The sequence below is a fragment of the Leptodactylus fuscus genome, chromosome 10 (assembly GCF_031893055.1).
Source record: "Leptodactylus fuscus isolate aLepFus1 chromosome 10, aLepFus1.hap2, whole genome shotgun sequence".
Classification (NCBI taxonomy): Eukaryota; Metazoa; Chordata; class Amphibia; order Anura; family Leptodactylidae; genus Leptodactylus; species Leptodactylus fuscus.
This window is the reverse complement of record NC_134274.1, coordinates 70,208,082-70,221,849: the sequence shown is the minus strand read 5'-3', so window position 1 is coordinate 70,221,849 and position 13,768 is coordinate 70,208,082. Positions and strand designations below refer to the sequence as shown.

Below are 13,768 nucleotides of genomic sequence, written 5' to 3'. Positions count from 1 at the left end.
TGGAGTTTTCCTCTGCTGACTTTCTGTTACAATTATATTTACAGGGGACATGGCAACATGGTGGCTCAGTGGTTAGCACTGCAGCCTTGCAGCACTGAAGTCCTGGGTTCAAATCCTGCCAGGAAAAACATCTTGTATGTTCTCCCCGTACAAAGATATACTGATAGGGAAAAAACATGTACATTGAGATCCCTATATGGGGCTCACAATCTACATTTAAAAAAAAAAAAAAATTATATTTACAGGGGAGCCGTAGTAGTTTCCGTAGACATAATTGACAGGCTGTGATTTCCAAAACCGTGCCAGTTTTGGAAATCGCAGGCTGTGGTTTTTACCGCAAAGTGGGCATGGGATTCTCAATAATCTCATCCACTTCTTTATAATTACTATAAAATGCCCCGATTTTTCCTGCAGCTGAAAATTGCAGCGTTTCCAACCCATGGGGCCCGGCCTTACATTGAGGATCTAGATGTAGATTCTATTTCCGCTACTGTCATTAAAACAAATAGAGCAGAGGTGCGTCCAGAGTGGCTCAATATGAGTAAAACACCCTCTGCTCTCAGGAATAGGGGATGCTCATTAAAATTAGGTCTTAGGTCACATCTGTGTTCGGGGATTCCCTTCCCCTCTTCGCATGTAAAATGTGGAGAGAAAAGCGCTGTAAGCAGGACTTTTCTCTCTGCATTTTTCGTGTGGAAACTGAGCGTAAACCACACGGACCCCATTATAGTTTATGGGGTCCACAGGTTTCCTAAGCTAACCGCTTTGTTATGTGGATTAGGTATCCGTTAGGGGGGGACTCTCCCAAACAGAAACCCAAATGCAGATGTGAACCAGGCCTTTAAGCAGAAGATATCTGGTATGTAAAGCTACAAGTTGCAGGACTACTTCTTCAGGCACGGCTAACTACAGATGACCTAGTCCAAAACCATTTTCTGTGCCTTCTCTGGATGCCACGTTACATATATATCCCCCATCGGTACATGAGAAGTTATGGATAACCAGGAGTTTTCCATGTGCATACTCCAAATAGGGAGATCCAATATTATGACTGGGGCCTTATATATAGAAACAAGTTGTGCAGCTAAGAAATCCAGTGATCAAAAGCTCTGCATGACAAAGGCCGTTACACCAGCCATGAGAGCTTTGAGAAATGCCAGACGGGCTAGGCTGCAGCTTGTTGAAGTCCAGTCCTGCGTTTGTACTAGAACATCACTTGTCACTGGGATTTATTGATCACCGTGCTTTATTTATCTAGAAAATCCTTTGTAATCTGTTTCTCTTACATGTGACTGAGATATGAGGTTTTAATAGAATTCTCTCAAATGTTAGACTTGTAAAAAAAGATGTAAGAAAATTGGGGGTTAAAAATTTTTGAGGCTTGAAAGAGTTTCCCAGCAGGGAGAAAGCTTCTGTTATTAAGGTATCGACAACTTTCATTACATTTTCCTATGTCAATGGAATTTCTCTATACACTACCTCTATGAAATCAGATACTATGGACAAGGGGAATGTTAATGCCCGATTATCAAGGGTATAATATGTTGTACACAGACGGCCCTCATTGGTGCCCGAAGCTCCGCCAGGTGTCTGACCGCTTGTTGTCCATGGTTGTCCATTTGAGAACCTTAGTGTTGTTGTTTAACCACTTCCGGACCGCCCATAGACTATAAACGTCCGAATAGTGGTTGCCTAGTTCTGACAGGACGTACCGGTACGTCCAATCAGAACACTGCTATTGCACGAGATCATGCAGCTACTGAAGCTGGGAGCCGGCTGTAACTTCAGCCGGAGCTCCCAGAGAGATGGCAGGGAAGATTTATTCCCTTCCCTGCCATCTCGATTGCTGTGTATACAGGGCTCAATGAGGGCTGTATACACGGCTATGGGCGCCGCCATGATGCGGACACCCTCTGACCCAGCGGTCACGTGATCCGCCGGGAGCAGCGTCTCGCAAGAGCTGCTGGGTCCTACAGGACCCAGATCAGCTCTGTATACTGTGTATACAGCGTGCAGGAGGCTGTATTCCTCCTGTAACTGAGGCTAAATGTACCAGCCTCAGTTATAGGGGAAATCAGCCTCCAGTACAAAAAAAAGTGATCAGATGTCCCCAAAGGTCTCTTATCACCTTATGGGGACACAATCTGGAAAAAAAACTAAAATAAAAATATAATAAAAAAGTTTTAAAAATGTAAATAAAATAATAATAGAAAAATAATACACTATTAAAAACACCGTTATTAAAGGTTATAGCCCCACCCCCGACAACACCATACAAAATAAAAATTACCGTAACAGAGAGGAAAAACTATTTTATAAAATTTTTCAGTGACATTTTGTGTTATTAAATAAAAAAATTGAAAAAAAATTGAAAACCAGACACAATTTCCCTCCTATTTTGTTTATATTTTCCCGGATATAAAAAAAATTAAAACACATTTGAAAATAAAAACAACATAAAAATAAAGCCCTATGTGTCCCCGAAAAAAGACGCAAAAATTAGTTGACTGAGACATATGGGAAAAATGTTACAGCCCTCAAAACCGCACATACAAATAAACCACAAATTGGCCCGGTACTGAAGTGGTTAATAAAACACATTTCTTAACCCCTTCCTGCCATAGCCATTTTTTGTTTTTCAATTTTTTGCTTTTGACTCCTCGCCTTACATAAGCCATATCATTTTTATTTTTCTGTTCACAAGCCGTGTAAGCGCTTATTTTTTGCGGTATAAATTGTACTTTATAATGATACATTTACTCTGTCTGATGTTCTGAGAAGCTGGAAAAAATTCAAAATGAAGTGAAATTGGAGAAAAACTGCCTGTGTGTGATTTTCTTATGGGCTTCGTTTTTACAGCATGCACTATGACGCCAAAATGTCACCTGTATTCTATGGGTCAGCTTATTCCAGGGATACCTGGAGTTTATAGATATTTTATGTAATGTTTTAACCCCTTAAAAAATTACAAACTTTGGAAAAAAATTTTTTGGAGTTTCCATATTCTCACACCTATAAGTTTTTTAGATTTCTGTCTACGGGGCTGCATAAGGTGTCTTTTTTTTATTGCAGGTCCAGATGTACTTTTTATTTATAAGATTTTTGGGAATCTCTTATGTTTTGATTGCGTTTTGTTCAAATTTTTATGAGTGGCTAAACACCGCAAAAACATCAGTTTGACACTTTTGATTTTATTTCCCACTATGGTGTTCACCTTATGGGAAAACATATTTTTATAAATTCATAGACCCACCGTCGTCAGAAATATGTATGTGTTTCACTTTATGTACTTTTATACGTATTCTAGGAAAAGGGGAGTATTTTTAATTAAAATAATTTATTTCATAAATATATATTTACTTTAAAAAAAAAAATTAATTTATATATATATATATATTTATTTTTTTTCAAACTTTTATTTTCAGACTCTCTCGGAGTCTTGAACCCCAGGGGTTCTAATCACTAATACAATGCACATTGTATTGTAAAATTGCTAAAATTCTATTACAGGCTGCATAGAGTATAGAGCAGTCTGTAATACACCATCTATAATGACAAACCTAGAAGCCTTCAATAGGCTCCAAACTGTCATAGTAATGGATCACTAGCCCCAGATCTCACTCTCGGAGTCATCAATCCACCCCAAAATGTTGGTGCCCATGCACCACCCGCAATAAGTGAAGATATTAATTGTGGGTATTGTCGCCTGGTCTCCACTCTATATATAATCCTATATACCTGACATCTGCCATAATAGTATGGTGGAGATCAAGAAGGGGTTCAAGGGAATGTGTCATGAAAAATTACCTACTTTTTATACCAAATTTCTATGTTCAATTGTTTGAAGAGTACATTTTTATATGCCACACATATATTTAATAAAGCACCATATCCTGCAATGTTCACGCTAACTCTTTGACTGCCAAATCTGGTGGTTGGCTCCTGGATTTTCTTTGTAGTCATCTCACTTCCATGACAAGCAAGACAGACATGAGTAAAATAGAAGTTAGCAAGTCTATAGATAATATCACATAACACCCATTATTACATTTACTACTGACAATAGATGATGTCACAGCGGATCTACTCCCCCTCCATTCACATAGCAGGTCTAGAAAACTCTCCCATAGACCTCAAAAGAGGTGACTCCATAAAACAGTATTGTGTGCCTATAGCCATGATGACTATTGTAAGCATAAATGCTGTTACGAGAGCACAGGCAAGATGGAAGCTCCCATACAGAAAACAGAATATGAAAAATGACCTTATCCCTGCGCTATGCTGAGGAGGCCCAATAGGCCGAAACAGCGCTGTCCATAGCTGGGAATCTGTTCCTTTTGGAATAGAAATTGGCAATTAAATGATAGTAGACTTTTTACCTCATGTAAATCAGTCATGCATGATGTTAAGGATGCTACCCTCTAGAGGGCGGCGTACAGAGTGCACTGTTCTCCTAATTACATCCTGGAGAATAGATTTGCATATTTTTTACCCAGAGTCCCTAGCGGAGCAGGAATGACTTGTAAGCCTCCATACGGCCTATGTAGGCACACACTCTCCCTGATGTGTATGATTATCCATATGAGTATAAACATACATGACATAAGTAACGTCCTCTTACTGCCCCTCTGATCTATTCCATGTCCACCCATTCAGAAGATCCGGCCCCTGGAAGGTTATAAGTAACAAAGCTCTGACACTCCAGCTGGACGGGAACCGTCCGCCGCTGATACTCTTTACTACTTTGTACGTTGTGATTCCCCCATTACTTTGGGATTTCTATATTTGCTATATGTGTTATGACTTTGCATAGTAAATGGTTCCTGGCCAGCATCGTGAGCGAGGCCTCTGACTTTAGTAAGAGACATTTTTGCACATTTTTGTGCTGTTTCTAATTATTTTTTACTTTTGCCAGTGCGGAGCTATCTGCATATTTTTGTAGTAAGATATACTTTTATAATATTTCAGCTGGCGCACTCTTATGTGTATGTTTCTTGTTCTTAGTTTGTTAATTTTGTGTATTTATACACGAGGGTGAGACGTTACAGTAACTGAGTGGTGTGACATTGACTTCAGACATTGACCATGTTATTGCCCATAAGAATACAGATTTTGTTTTTTATTAGATTTTCATCAGATCATTTTTGGGTGACGGCTATGGCAACAGCTAAGTTAGAATGTTATTACTCTTAGTGGTATTTTTCTAAAATATATTACGGAAAGTAAGATAGACTTCTATATGGTAAGAATGATTTTTTTTTTAACCCTTTCCTGCCGATGGCATTTTTTAATTTTCGTTTTTCGCTTTTGACTCTCCTCCTTCTAAACCCCATAACTTTTTTTATTTCTCCGCTCCCAGAGCCACATGAAGTCTTAATTTTTGTGGGACAAATTTTTCTTCATGATGTCACCATTAATTATTCTATATAATGTACTGGGAAGCAGGGAAAAAATTCAGAATGGGGTGGATTTGAAGAAAAAATGCATTTCTGTGACTTTCTTACGGGCTTCGGTTTTACGTTCACTGTGCAGCCTAAATGACATGTCCCCTGTATTCTGTGTTTCGGTACGGTTCCAGAGATACCATATTTATATGGTTTTATTTACATTTTGACCCCTTAAAAAAAATCCAAAACTGTGTTAAAATTTTTTTTTTTTTAAAAAAAGTCGCCATATTCCGACAGCCGTGAATTTTTTATACGTCAGTGTACGGGGATACATAGGGCGTCTTTTTTTGCGGGGAGGGGTGTACTTTTTAGTTCTACCATTTTCGGGAAATGTTATTGCTTTGATCACTTTTTATTCAAATTTTTATCAGAATCAAAACAGTGAAAAAACGGCGGTTTGGCACTTTTGACTATTTTTCCCGCTACAGCTTTTACCATACAGGAAAAATATTTTTATAGATTTGTATAGCGGGCGATTTCGGACGCGGGGATACCTAACATGTATGTGTTTCACAGTTTTTAACTACTTTTATATGTGTTCTAGGAAAAGGGGGGTGATTTGAATTTTTAATACTTTTTATATTTTTCTATATTTTTTTTTATTTTTTTTTTTGCATTTATTAGACCCCCTAGGGGTGTTGAACTCCAGGGGGTCTGATCACTAATGCAATGCATTACAATGCTAATGCATTGCAATGCATTGCAAAAAATCATCATTTCTTTTGCAGGCTGCATAGACCAGCCTGCAAAAAAGAGAATTTGCAGACAAGCCTAGGAGCCTTGTAAAGGCTCCTGGCTGTCATGGCAATGTGACGTCGGCCCTGGAGCATGCTCCAGCAGCCGGCGATCACCGGCAAAATGGCAGTGCCCATGCACCGCCGGGAAAATGGCGCCACCGGCGCATTTGACCGTGGCGCCAGAGGGGTTAATTCCTCCGATCAGACCGGGGACCATTAGAGCCAGTTATCTACTGCTTAACGCAGTAGACACACCTGACATGCCCTGTACTATTACGGCGCATGTCGGGAAGGGGTTAAGTGACCCTTAGGCTGGGGGCTCCACATAGCTCTGCAAAGTGTATGAGATTCTGGCTAATCCCTACCACACATTGTAGAAAAATATCCGACGTGCTGTGATTTCAAACACCGTTGCGTTTTTGTAAATCGCAGCATGTCAATTATACCTACAGATATGTTGATGCTTTCCGTATAGGTATAATTAAAACAGAAAGTCCGCAGAGGAAAATTTTGTGGACTTTCTGTGAAAAGTGCTATGGGAAGAACTGCGATGCGTTTCCTCTGTGCTTTTTCACGCAGTTTAGCAGCTGCAGTTATTTGTGTGTCTTTTCCAATAGGATTCTTTTCCCCTTCCCCTTTCCGTAGACGTCTATGTAAGAAGTAACCGTAGAAGGAATCATATCTCTTATGTGAAAAGAAATCATGTTTCTTTTATTCACCTTTATGATTAATTTATGAAAAGATGTTTTATAATTAGATGTAACCATTATGACACCAAGGAAAAAATTGGGTAATAACTCTCCAAGCACATCTTGTTGACTCTAAAGGGATGTGTCAAAGAAAAACTGCCATAAAAGAGCAAGGCATACTTATTAAAACACAGCTTTAAATTTCAGTCTCTCATTGTTAGGATAGCAGCTGCAGTTATTTGTGTGTCTTTTCCAATAGGGTTCTCTTCCCCTTCCCCTTTCCATAGACGTCTATGTAAGAAGTATAGCAGATGCAGTTAAGAGCCAAAGTAAGAACCAGTACTAGATACACCGATTAAAATGGTTAACATGGCGCCGTGTGTTCAACACCTCATGGGCCGCACCAACTCTAACTCAACAATGGTGTTCACCAGAGCCACAGATGGTGGGGATGGACTTGACTGCACTGCCGGCAGAGAGGTATGGGTTGGGAAACGCCAGCGCACCACAAATCACGGCAAACCAGACACTGAGATCTCTTACCAGCAGATGTTTCGGGTTGTGATGTAGGTCCAGGGATCCAGAAGACTGAGGTGGGTGGTGAGCAGGTGGCAGCAGAGAGTAAATGATAGTCGTACTTTCCAGGTCGTCAGCAAGAGGGCAACGCAGTACAGTGGGAAATCCAAATGGAACATTAGGAAGACCGAGACAATAACAGGAGTGGTAGTGAAGTAGAAAGCAGAGTTCAGTGAGCAGAGGTCTAGAGGCAAGCTGAGGTCATTAACAGGCAGAGTACAAAAGCAGAAGGCAGAGGCGAGGTCAAAGAGCAAGGGAAAAGGATCGAACTGGAGGAACACTTACTATCACAACAATGAAGTACAACGGAATAGCCAACGGCGGTCTGGAGCCCGAGCCCTCCTTAAATAGGCTCTGGCTCGCTGCTAGGTCAAAATTGGAAGTACCCTGACCGACTCAGGAGGAGTCCATCAACCCCCGCACAACACTGCGGAGGTTCTGGCCTGACGCCCAAGACCCAGAAGCGGGGACTCGGGTGCGCAGAGGGGAGAATGCTGGCAACCTCCACACAACACTATGAAGGCTCCGGTCCTCCTCATAACACTCATTTTATGAACTCCTCACGTTATGGAACTTGTTGGTTAAGACGGAAATGGAGTTGCAATGGAGTTCTGTAATACATATAGTTTTGTTTTTTGGATCATGAATCTATTTTAAGACCTGTTGTCAGCTTTTCTTTGTAAATTTCTCAGAAGTGCTTACAAGTTCGCCTCAGTATGGAAAGTAAACTTTGGGGCCCATAAATGGTGCCATGCCTGGGGCCTAGCAGAGCCTTGATTTTGTACTTAAAACCACAAGTGAGGTTGCCAGCACGAGACTCCTATTTGTACTCATGGCGAAGCAGTGCGGTCTGTGTGATGAGACTGATCCTCATGTTTATTTGTTTCAGGAATGTCAATGCATAAACATGAAAGCTCAGTGTGTAGATCTCCATATACTTTGTGTGTACACACAGATACCCTTACACAACTACACACTCCCCCGAGGCAACAATCAGCCATTGTGTATACACAGGGTAGGCGCAAGGTGTCATTGGATCCATGTATCTAGGAGTATGCTGACATAAACACTCACTTCTGTATATACACACACATTCACAAAGAATTATCTCTTCAAGGTCGCTCCCCCTCCTACTCTCCGACTCATTTTCCTCTCCTCCTGCATCCCTACTATGACTTCCCTCAGGCCTGACTGCAGAATGAATGGCTGAGTGATATATACATTGCCAGCTACTTATATAACATGCAAATAAACGAGCCGTCAGCGCTACGTTACATAAGCCAACACAACCAGACAGGTATCACCTTGCAGCTTGGAAGGTATGTCGGGGAACATGAGACATGCCAGCCATTGGTCTCAGAGTGTATCTACTGTGACATTGGCCCAGGAAAAATATTCCCTAGACATTATAATAAAACGACGTAACGCAGTCAAAAATGCCAGATTTTTCGCAACATGGAGCCATAGACTAAAGCTCAATTCCAAATGGGTTCCAGTTACATTGTGTATGATAGTTACACAGAATTCCCCCCTCTCCTTCTGTCTCTATCCCCCTTCCCCATAGATTGTAAGTCCTCACGGGCAAGGCCCTCTACCCCACTGTGCCAGTCTGTCATTGTTAGTATTATATCTACCTGTATATTTTGTGTATTCTATGTAACCCCCAAATGTATAGCACCATGGAATTAATATAATAATGTAACGCACCATGGAATTAATATAATAATGTACAGCACCATGGAATTAATATAATAATGTACAGCACCATGGAATTAATATAATAATGTACAGCACCATGGAATTAATATAATAATGTACAGCACCATGGAATTAATATAATAATGTAAAGCACCATGGAATTAATATACCGTATTTTTCGGACTATAAGACGCACTTTTTTTCCCCAAAATTTGGGGGGAAAAGAAGGGTGCGTCTTATAGTCTGAATGTGGCGCCTGGCACCCGCCGTAATGGAGAGGCGGATGTCGGCAAGGGATAGACGCCGGGGCCTGAGACATCGCTGCGCTCCTCTGCCCTGCATGAAGCCGGCAGAAGCAGGGGCGATGCTATTCCGCTCCTCCGTCCCCCCGCCGCTGGCTTCATGCAGGGCAGGGCAGGGGAGCGCAGCGATGTCTCAGGCCCCGGCACCTGTGATGGCGTCTATCCCTTGCCGGCATCCGCCTCTCTAGTACAGCGGATGCCGGGTCAGTATCAGCGGCCTCTTCTCCCCCGGGGCCGGTCCCCACCGGCCCCGTACCTGTAAAGTTGCAGGCCGGCTCCTGCACGACGATATCGCAGGAGCCGACCTGTTCGGGTGACAGCCGGGAGCCTAATGAGGCTCCCGGGCCTGTCACTGCTGTATTAGTATTGCGGCTGGTCTCTATGACCAGCCGTAATACTAATATACAGAATGTCCCATAGACGGCAATACAGTTGTATTGCCGTCTATGGGACTTGCAATCAAGTGACCGCAGGCTCAAGCCCCCAGGGAGGAATAAAATAGTAAAAAAAAAAAAAAAAAAAAAAAAGCTTTAAAAATATATAATAAAAATATGAAATAAATAAAAGTTCTAAATCACCTCCTGTCCCTAGAATACATATATAAAAGTAGAAAATCATATATCATAAACCACCGGGTTTTTTTTCAATACAAGGTGATCTAAGCAATAGATAGTCCCCAAAATGGTATAACTAAAAAGTACTTCTGGCCCCGCAAAAAAAAACACTCTATGCGTCCCCGTACAGCTGCAGGGTCACCTGTCAATGTGGCCTTGCAGCTGTTGCAAAACTACAACTCCCATATATTAAATATTTTACCATTTTGTGCTTCCAAATTTTTTTTTCCCTATTTTCCTCCTCTAAAACCTAGGTGCGTCTTATAGTCCGAAAAATACGGTAATAATGTACAGCACCATGGAATTAATATAATAATGTAAAGCACCATGGAATTAATATAATAATGTACAGCACCATGGGATTAATATAATAATGTACAGCACCATGGAATGAATATAATAATGTACAGCACCATGGAATGAATATAATAATGTACAGCACCATGGAATGAATATAATAATGTACAGCACCATGGAATTAATATAATAATGTACAGCACCATGGAATGAATATAATAATGTACAGCACCATGGAATGAATATAATAATGTACAGCACCATAGAATTAATATAATAATGTACAGCACCATGGAATGAATATAATAATGTACAGCACCATGGAATTAATGGTGCTATATAAATAAACAATAATAATAATAGTGTCACATATAGATTGTAATCTGCTCGTGGAGGGTCTCAGTTACTGTTCACCTCCTAGAATATGGATGCTTTGGTTGCATACTTTTAAGTTAAAGGGTTTGTCCAGGCAAAAATGCCCCACCTCTTAACTTTTAAAGCAGCAGTAGCATTGAAAAAATTGAAAAAAAAAATCATACTCACCTGTCCCCCAATACTATGGTGTCCTCCCAGTGTATTCTGGTCCTTCTGCTGAACAGGTATCATCTGGAGTTCTTCTGAAGCCGTTGACTGGCCTAAGAGGTCACATAATCGCTGAGGTCAATCAACAAATGGCATGCGATGTCACTACCTATGACTCCACGGGTCTCTTCCTGAGGCCTGTTGAGGCCGCTGATTGGTCTCAGTGGTCACGTGACTACTGAGGCCAATCAGCGGCTTCAATGGAAGCACAAGGACTGGAACGCAGCTGGAGGATACCAGGTTCGTGGACAGATGAGTATGAATATTTTTCATTTTTTTCACTGCCCCAGCTGATTTAAAAGTTAAAGGGATTGGCCAATTTTGCCTTTAATTGAAAAAATGAAAGTCCATATAAGATATACTTCAATCATTGGTCAAGAGAACAGTGAACAGTCTTGGTCTTGGTCTTCTACATTTTATTTAGTGTTTTCTTTCTTCTTTCAGCTAAATTACCTTGGGCCACCTTTCAACGATCCTGACTTCAACCCTCCACGTGCTATAGGACCAGAAACTATTCCCAGTGCCTCAGTAGACCTTCACATGTGGCGGAATCTGAATGACAGTCTGCGATTGGCAGAAAACCACAGGGCATACAGTGTTCTCCTTTGCTACTTGCGTTCCATCGATAGTGAAGTGGCACGGACTGAGCTACGAAGGAGTTTGGGTCGATTCTGTACCAGCTTACAGGGCCTGGTTGTTAGCATTGCTGGGGTAATGTCATCACTGGGCTACAATCCCCCACCTGAACTGGCCACTTCTTCTCCTCCTACAGGGTTAGGATTTGGAAAGGGAAATGACTTTCTCCGTAAAATGGAGGACTTCTGGCTACTCAAAGAGCTGCAGATCTGGCTTTGGAGGTCGGCAAAGGACTTTAATCGGTTGAAAAGGAAAGTACCAGCAGTTGTGTCCTTCCGAATGGAATCCCGTGGCTATTGAAAATATGGGGCAGACGGAACACACGATAGTATGAACTTATGGTGACATGAGAGAAGTGTAAGTCACCGTAATATACTCTGATACATTCAGAAACATGGTCCTTAGAGGTTTAGCTTCCTTGTCAATGAGACCAAGGATGGGATATCAAGAATCCTCCAAACACAGCAAGTAGTAGAAAATGAAGTTATGACCCTACAGAGATTGGGGCCTTATTCCAAAGAGTCTACATCTACATTCAAAGTAAAAATGAAGACAGTAGGCCGAGGGGCAAAAATGGCAGTAAGACCCGACTAAGAGACAAAAAGGCGCAGAAGATGGACGGTGTGAAGTCAGGCACCTGTGCACATTTCTAGATTATTTATGGTTCAAGAGATTTATCAACCACTCTTTTATTAGATAGTTTTATGATTAAGACAGATATTGGGGTTTGGTGTCCCCAGTTTATTTTTGAAAATGTTTATGGTGAGTTTTTTTTATAAGAGGAGCTACGACCCAATGTGACCAAGGTCTTACAGGACCGGTGGCTGATTGTCATAATAAGTGAGCAGACATTGTATGGCCTACCAAAACATAAGTAGGTCTTCCACTGCAGAAATGTGTTTCGCCAAGCCTGTCGCTGAACTGCTCCTCCTCTTTCACTAAAAGGGTTGTCCAGTTTACAAAACCCATTTTTCTAAACCCTATTAAGGAATTCAGGTTTAATACAGGGAGTCCTTATCTCTTAGCCAGAGTGACGAACAATTGTATAGAGCAGAGGTCCTCAAACTGCGGCCCGAGGGCCACATGCGGCCCGCCAAACACTTCTGATTGGCCCCGCCGACAACGCTGGCAGGCGTGCATTTATAATGAAGCTCCTGGGGAGCTCAGGCCAGGCCATGGAGCACACTTCACTTTACCTATTGGAGGGCACCGCTCCTGATGTCTGTGCGACCTGCTCTGCCTCCGGCCCACTGTTTAAAAAGTTTGAGGACCCCTGGTATAGAGCATCTCTCAGTCTGGAGGACCTGTGTTGTCCTGAATTGTACAACCAACCAACCAACAACTGATTTCAGGCTAGGTCCACATCTGAGTTTGGGTGGTCTGCTTGCAGACCCTCCGAACAGTAACCTAATCCGCATAAAAAAGCGGTTACCTTAGGAAACCCGCGGATCTCATAGACTACAATGGGGTCCGTGTGGTTTCCGTTCAGTGTCCACTCGAAAAGGAGAGAAAAGCGCACAATGTACAGTGTGCAACCATATTCTGCAGTCTCTTCAAACAGCTGATCAGCGGGGGTTCTGGGTGTTAGCCCTAGTATGATATAGATAACCTATCCTGTATGATAATTTTGGTTATATTTATTTTGTCGTCAATGAAACTTCAACCTTTTTCAGCATAATTCTCCCCATACTCTTCATTATCTGTATGCTGTATATGTATTGTTCTGGCTGCTCTTTGATGGTCCTGAATACTTCCAGAGCAGTCATTGAACAGGGGTTGTCTTTTCTGCATGGAGTGTAGTTATTGTTAAAAAAAAAAAACAACCCTCCTTCATGTATTTATGTAGCAAATAACCCCCAAAGGATGAACATCCTACTCTATTCTAAAACCTTGGTAGACAAGCTGGAGTCCGAGCATCTTGTAGACTAGGTCCCAACAATGTCAGCCATGGTTTATACGGGGCCAGTCCTCGACCTCATGCTTCTGGTTATTAAATGCTCTTCCAAAAGTATAAAAACACTATATCCAGGTATCTATGTGGAGATGCCACAGTTCTTGTAGTAACTACTAGTTCACATTGTAGCTTTGGGTGCAAAGATACAATCTGACTGCAACTTACCCAGTTCTTTAAGCTATTTTATAACTATTTAATACAGTGTAGCACACAAAAAATATACCCAATAACCAATA

At 41.5% G+C, this 13,768-nt stretch overlaps 1 protein-coding gene across 1 annotated transcript in view; it reads left to right on the top strand.

The window, feature by feature from the left end:
- CLCF1 (cardiotrophin like cytokine factor 1) overlaps positions 1 to 12,039 on the top strand; it is a 31,489-nt gene extending 19,450 nt beyond the window's left edge. Inside the window, exon 3 of the mRNA XM_075287982.1 lies at positions 11,387 to 12,039. Coding sequence (XP_075144083.1) covers positions 11,387 to 11,878 — 492 coding nt within the window. The 3' untranslated portion in view covers positions 11,879 to 12,039. The remainder of the gene's footprint in view (positions 1 to 11,386) is intronic.
- The last annotated feature ends 1,729 nt before the right edge of the window (positions 12,040 to 13,768 follow it).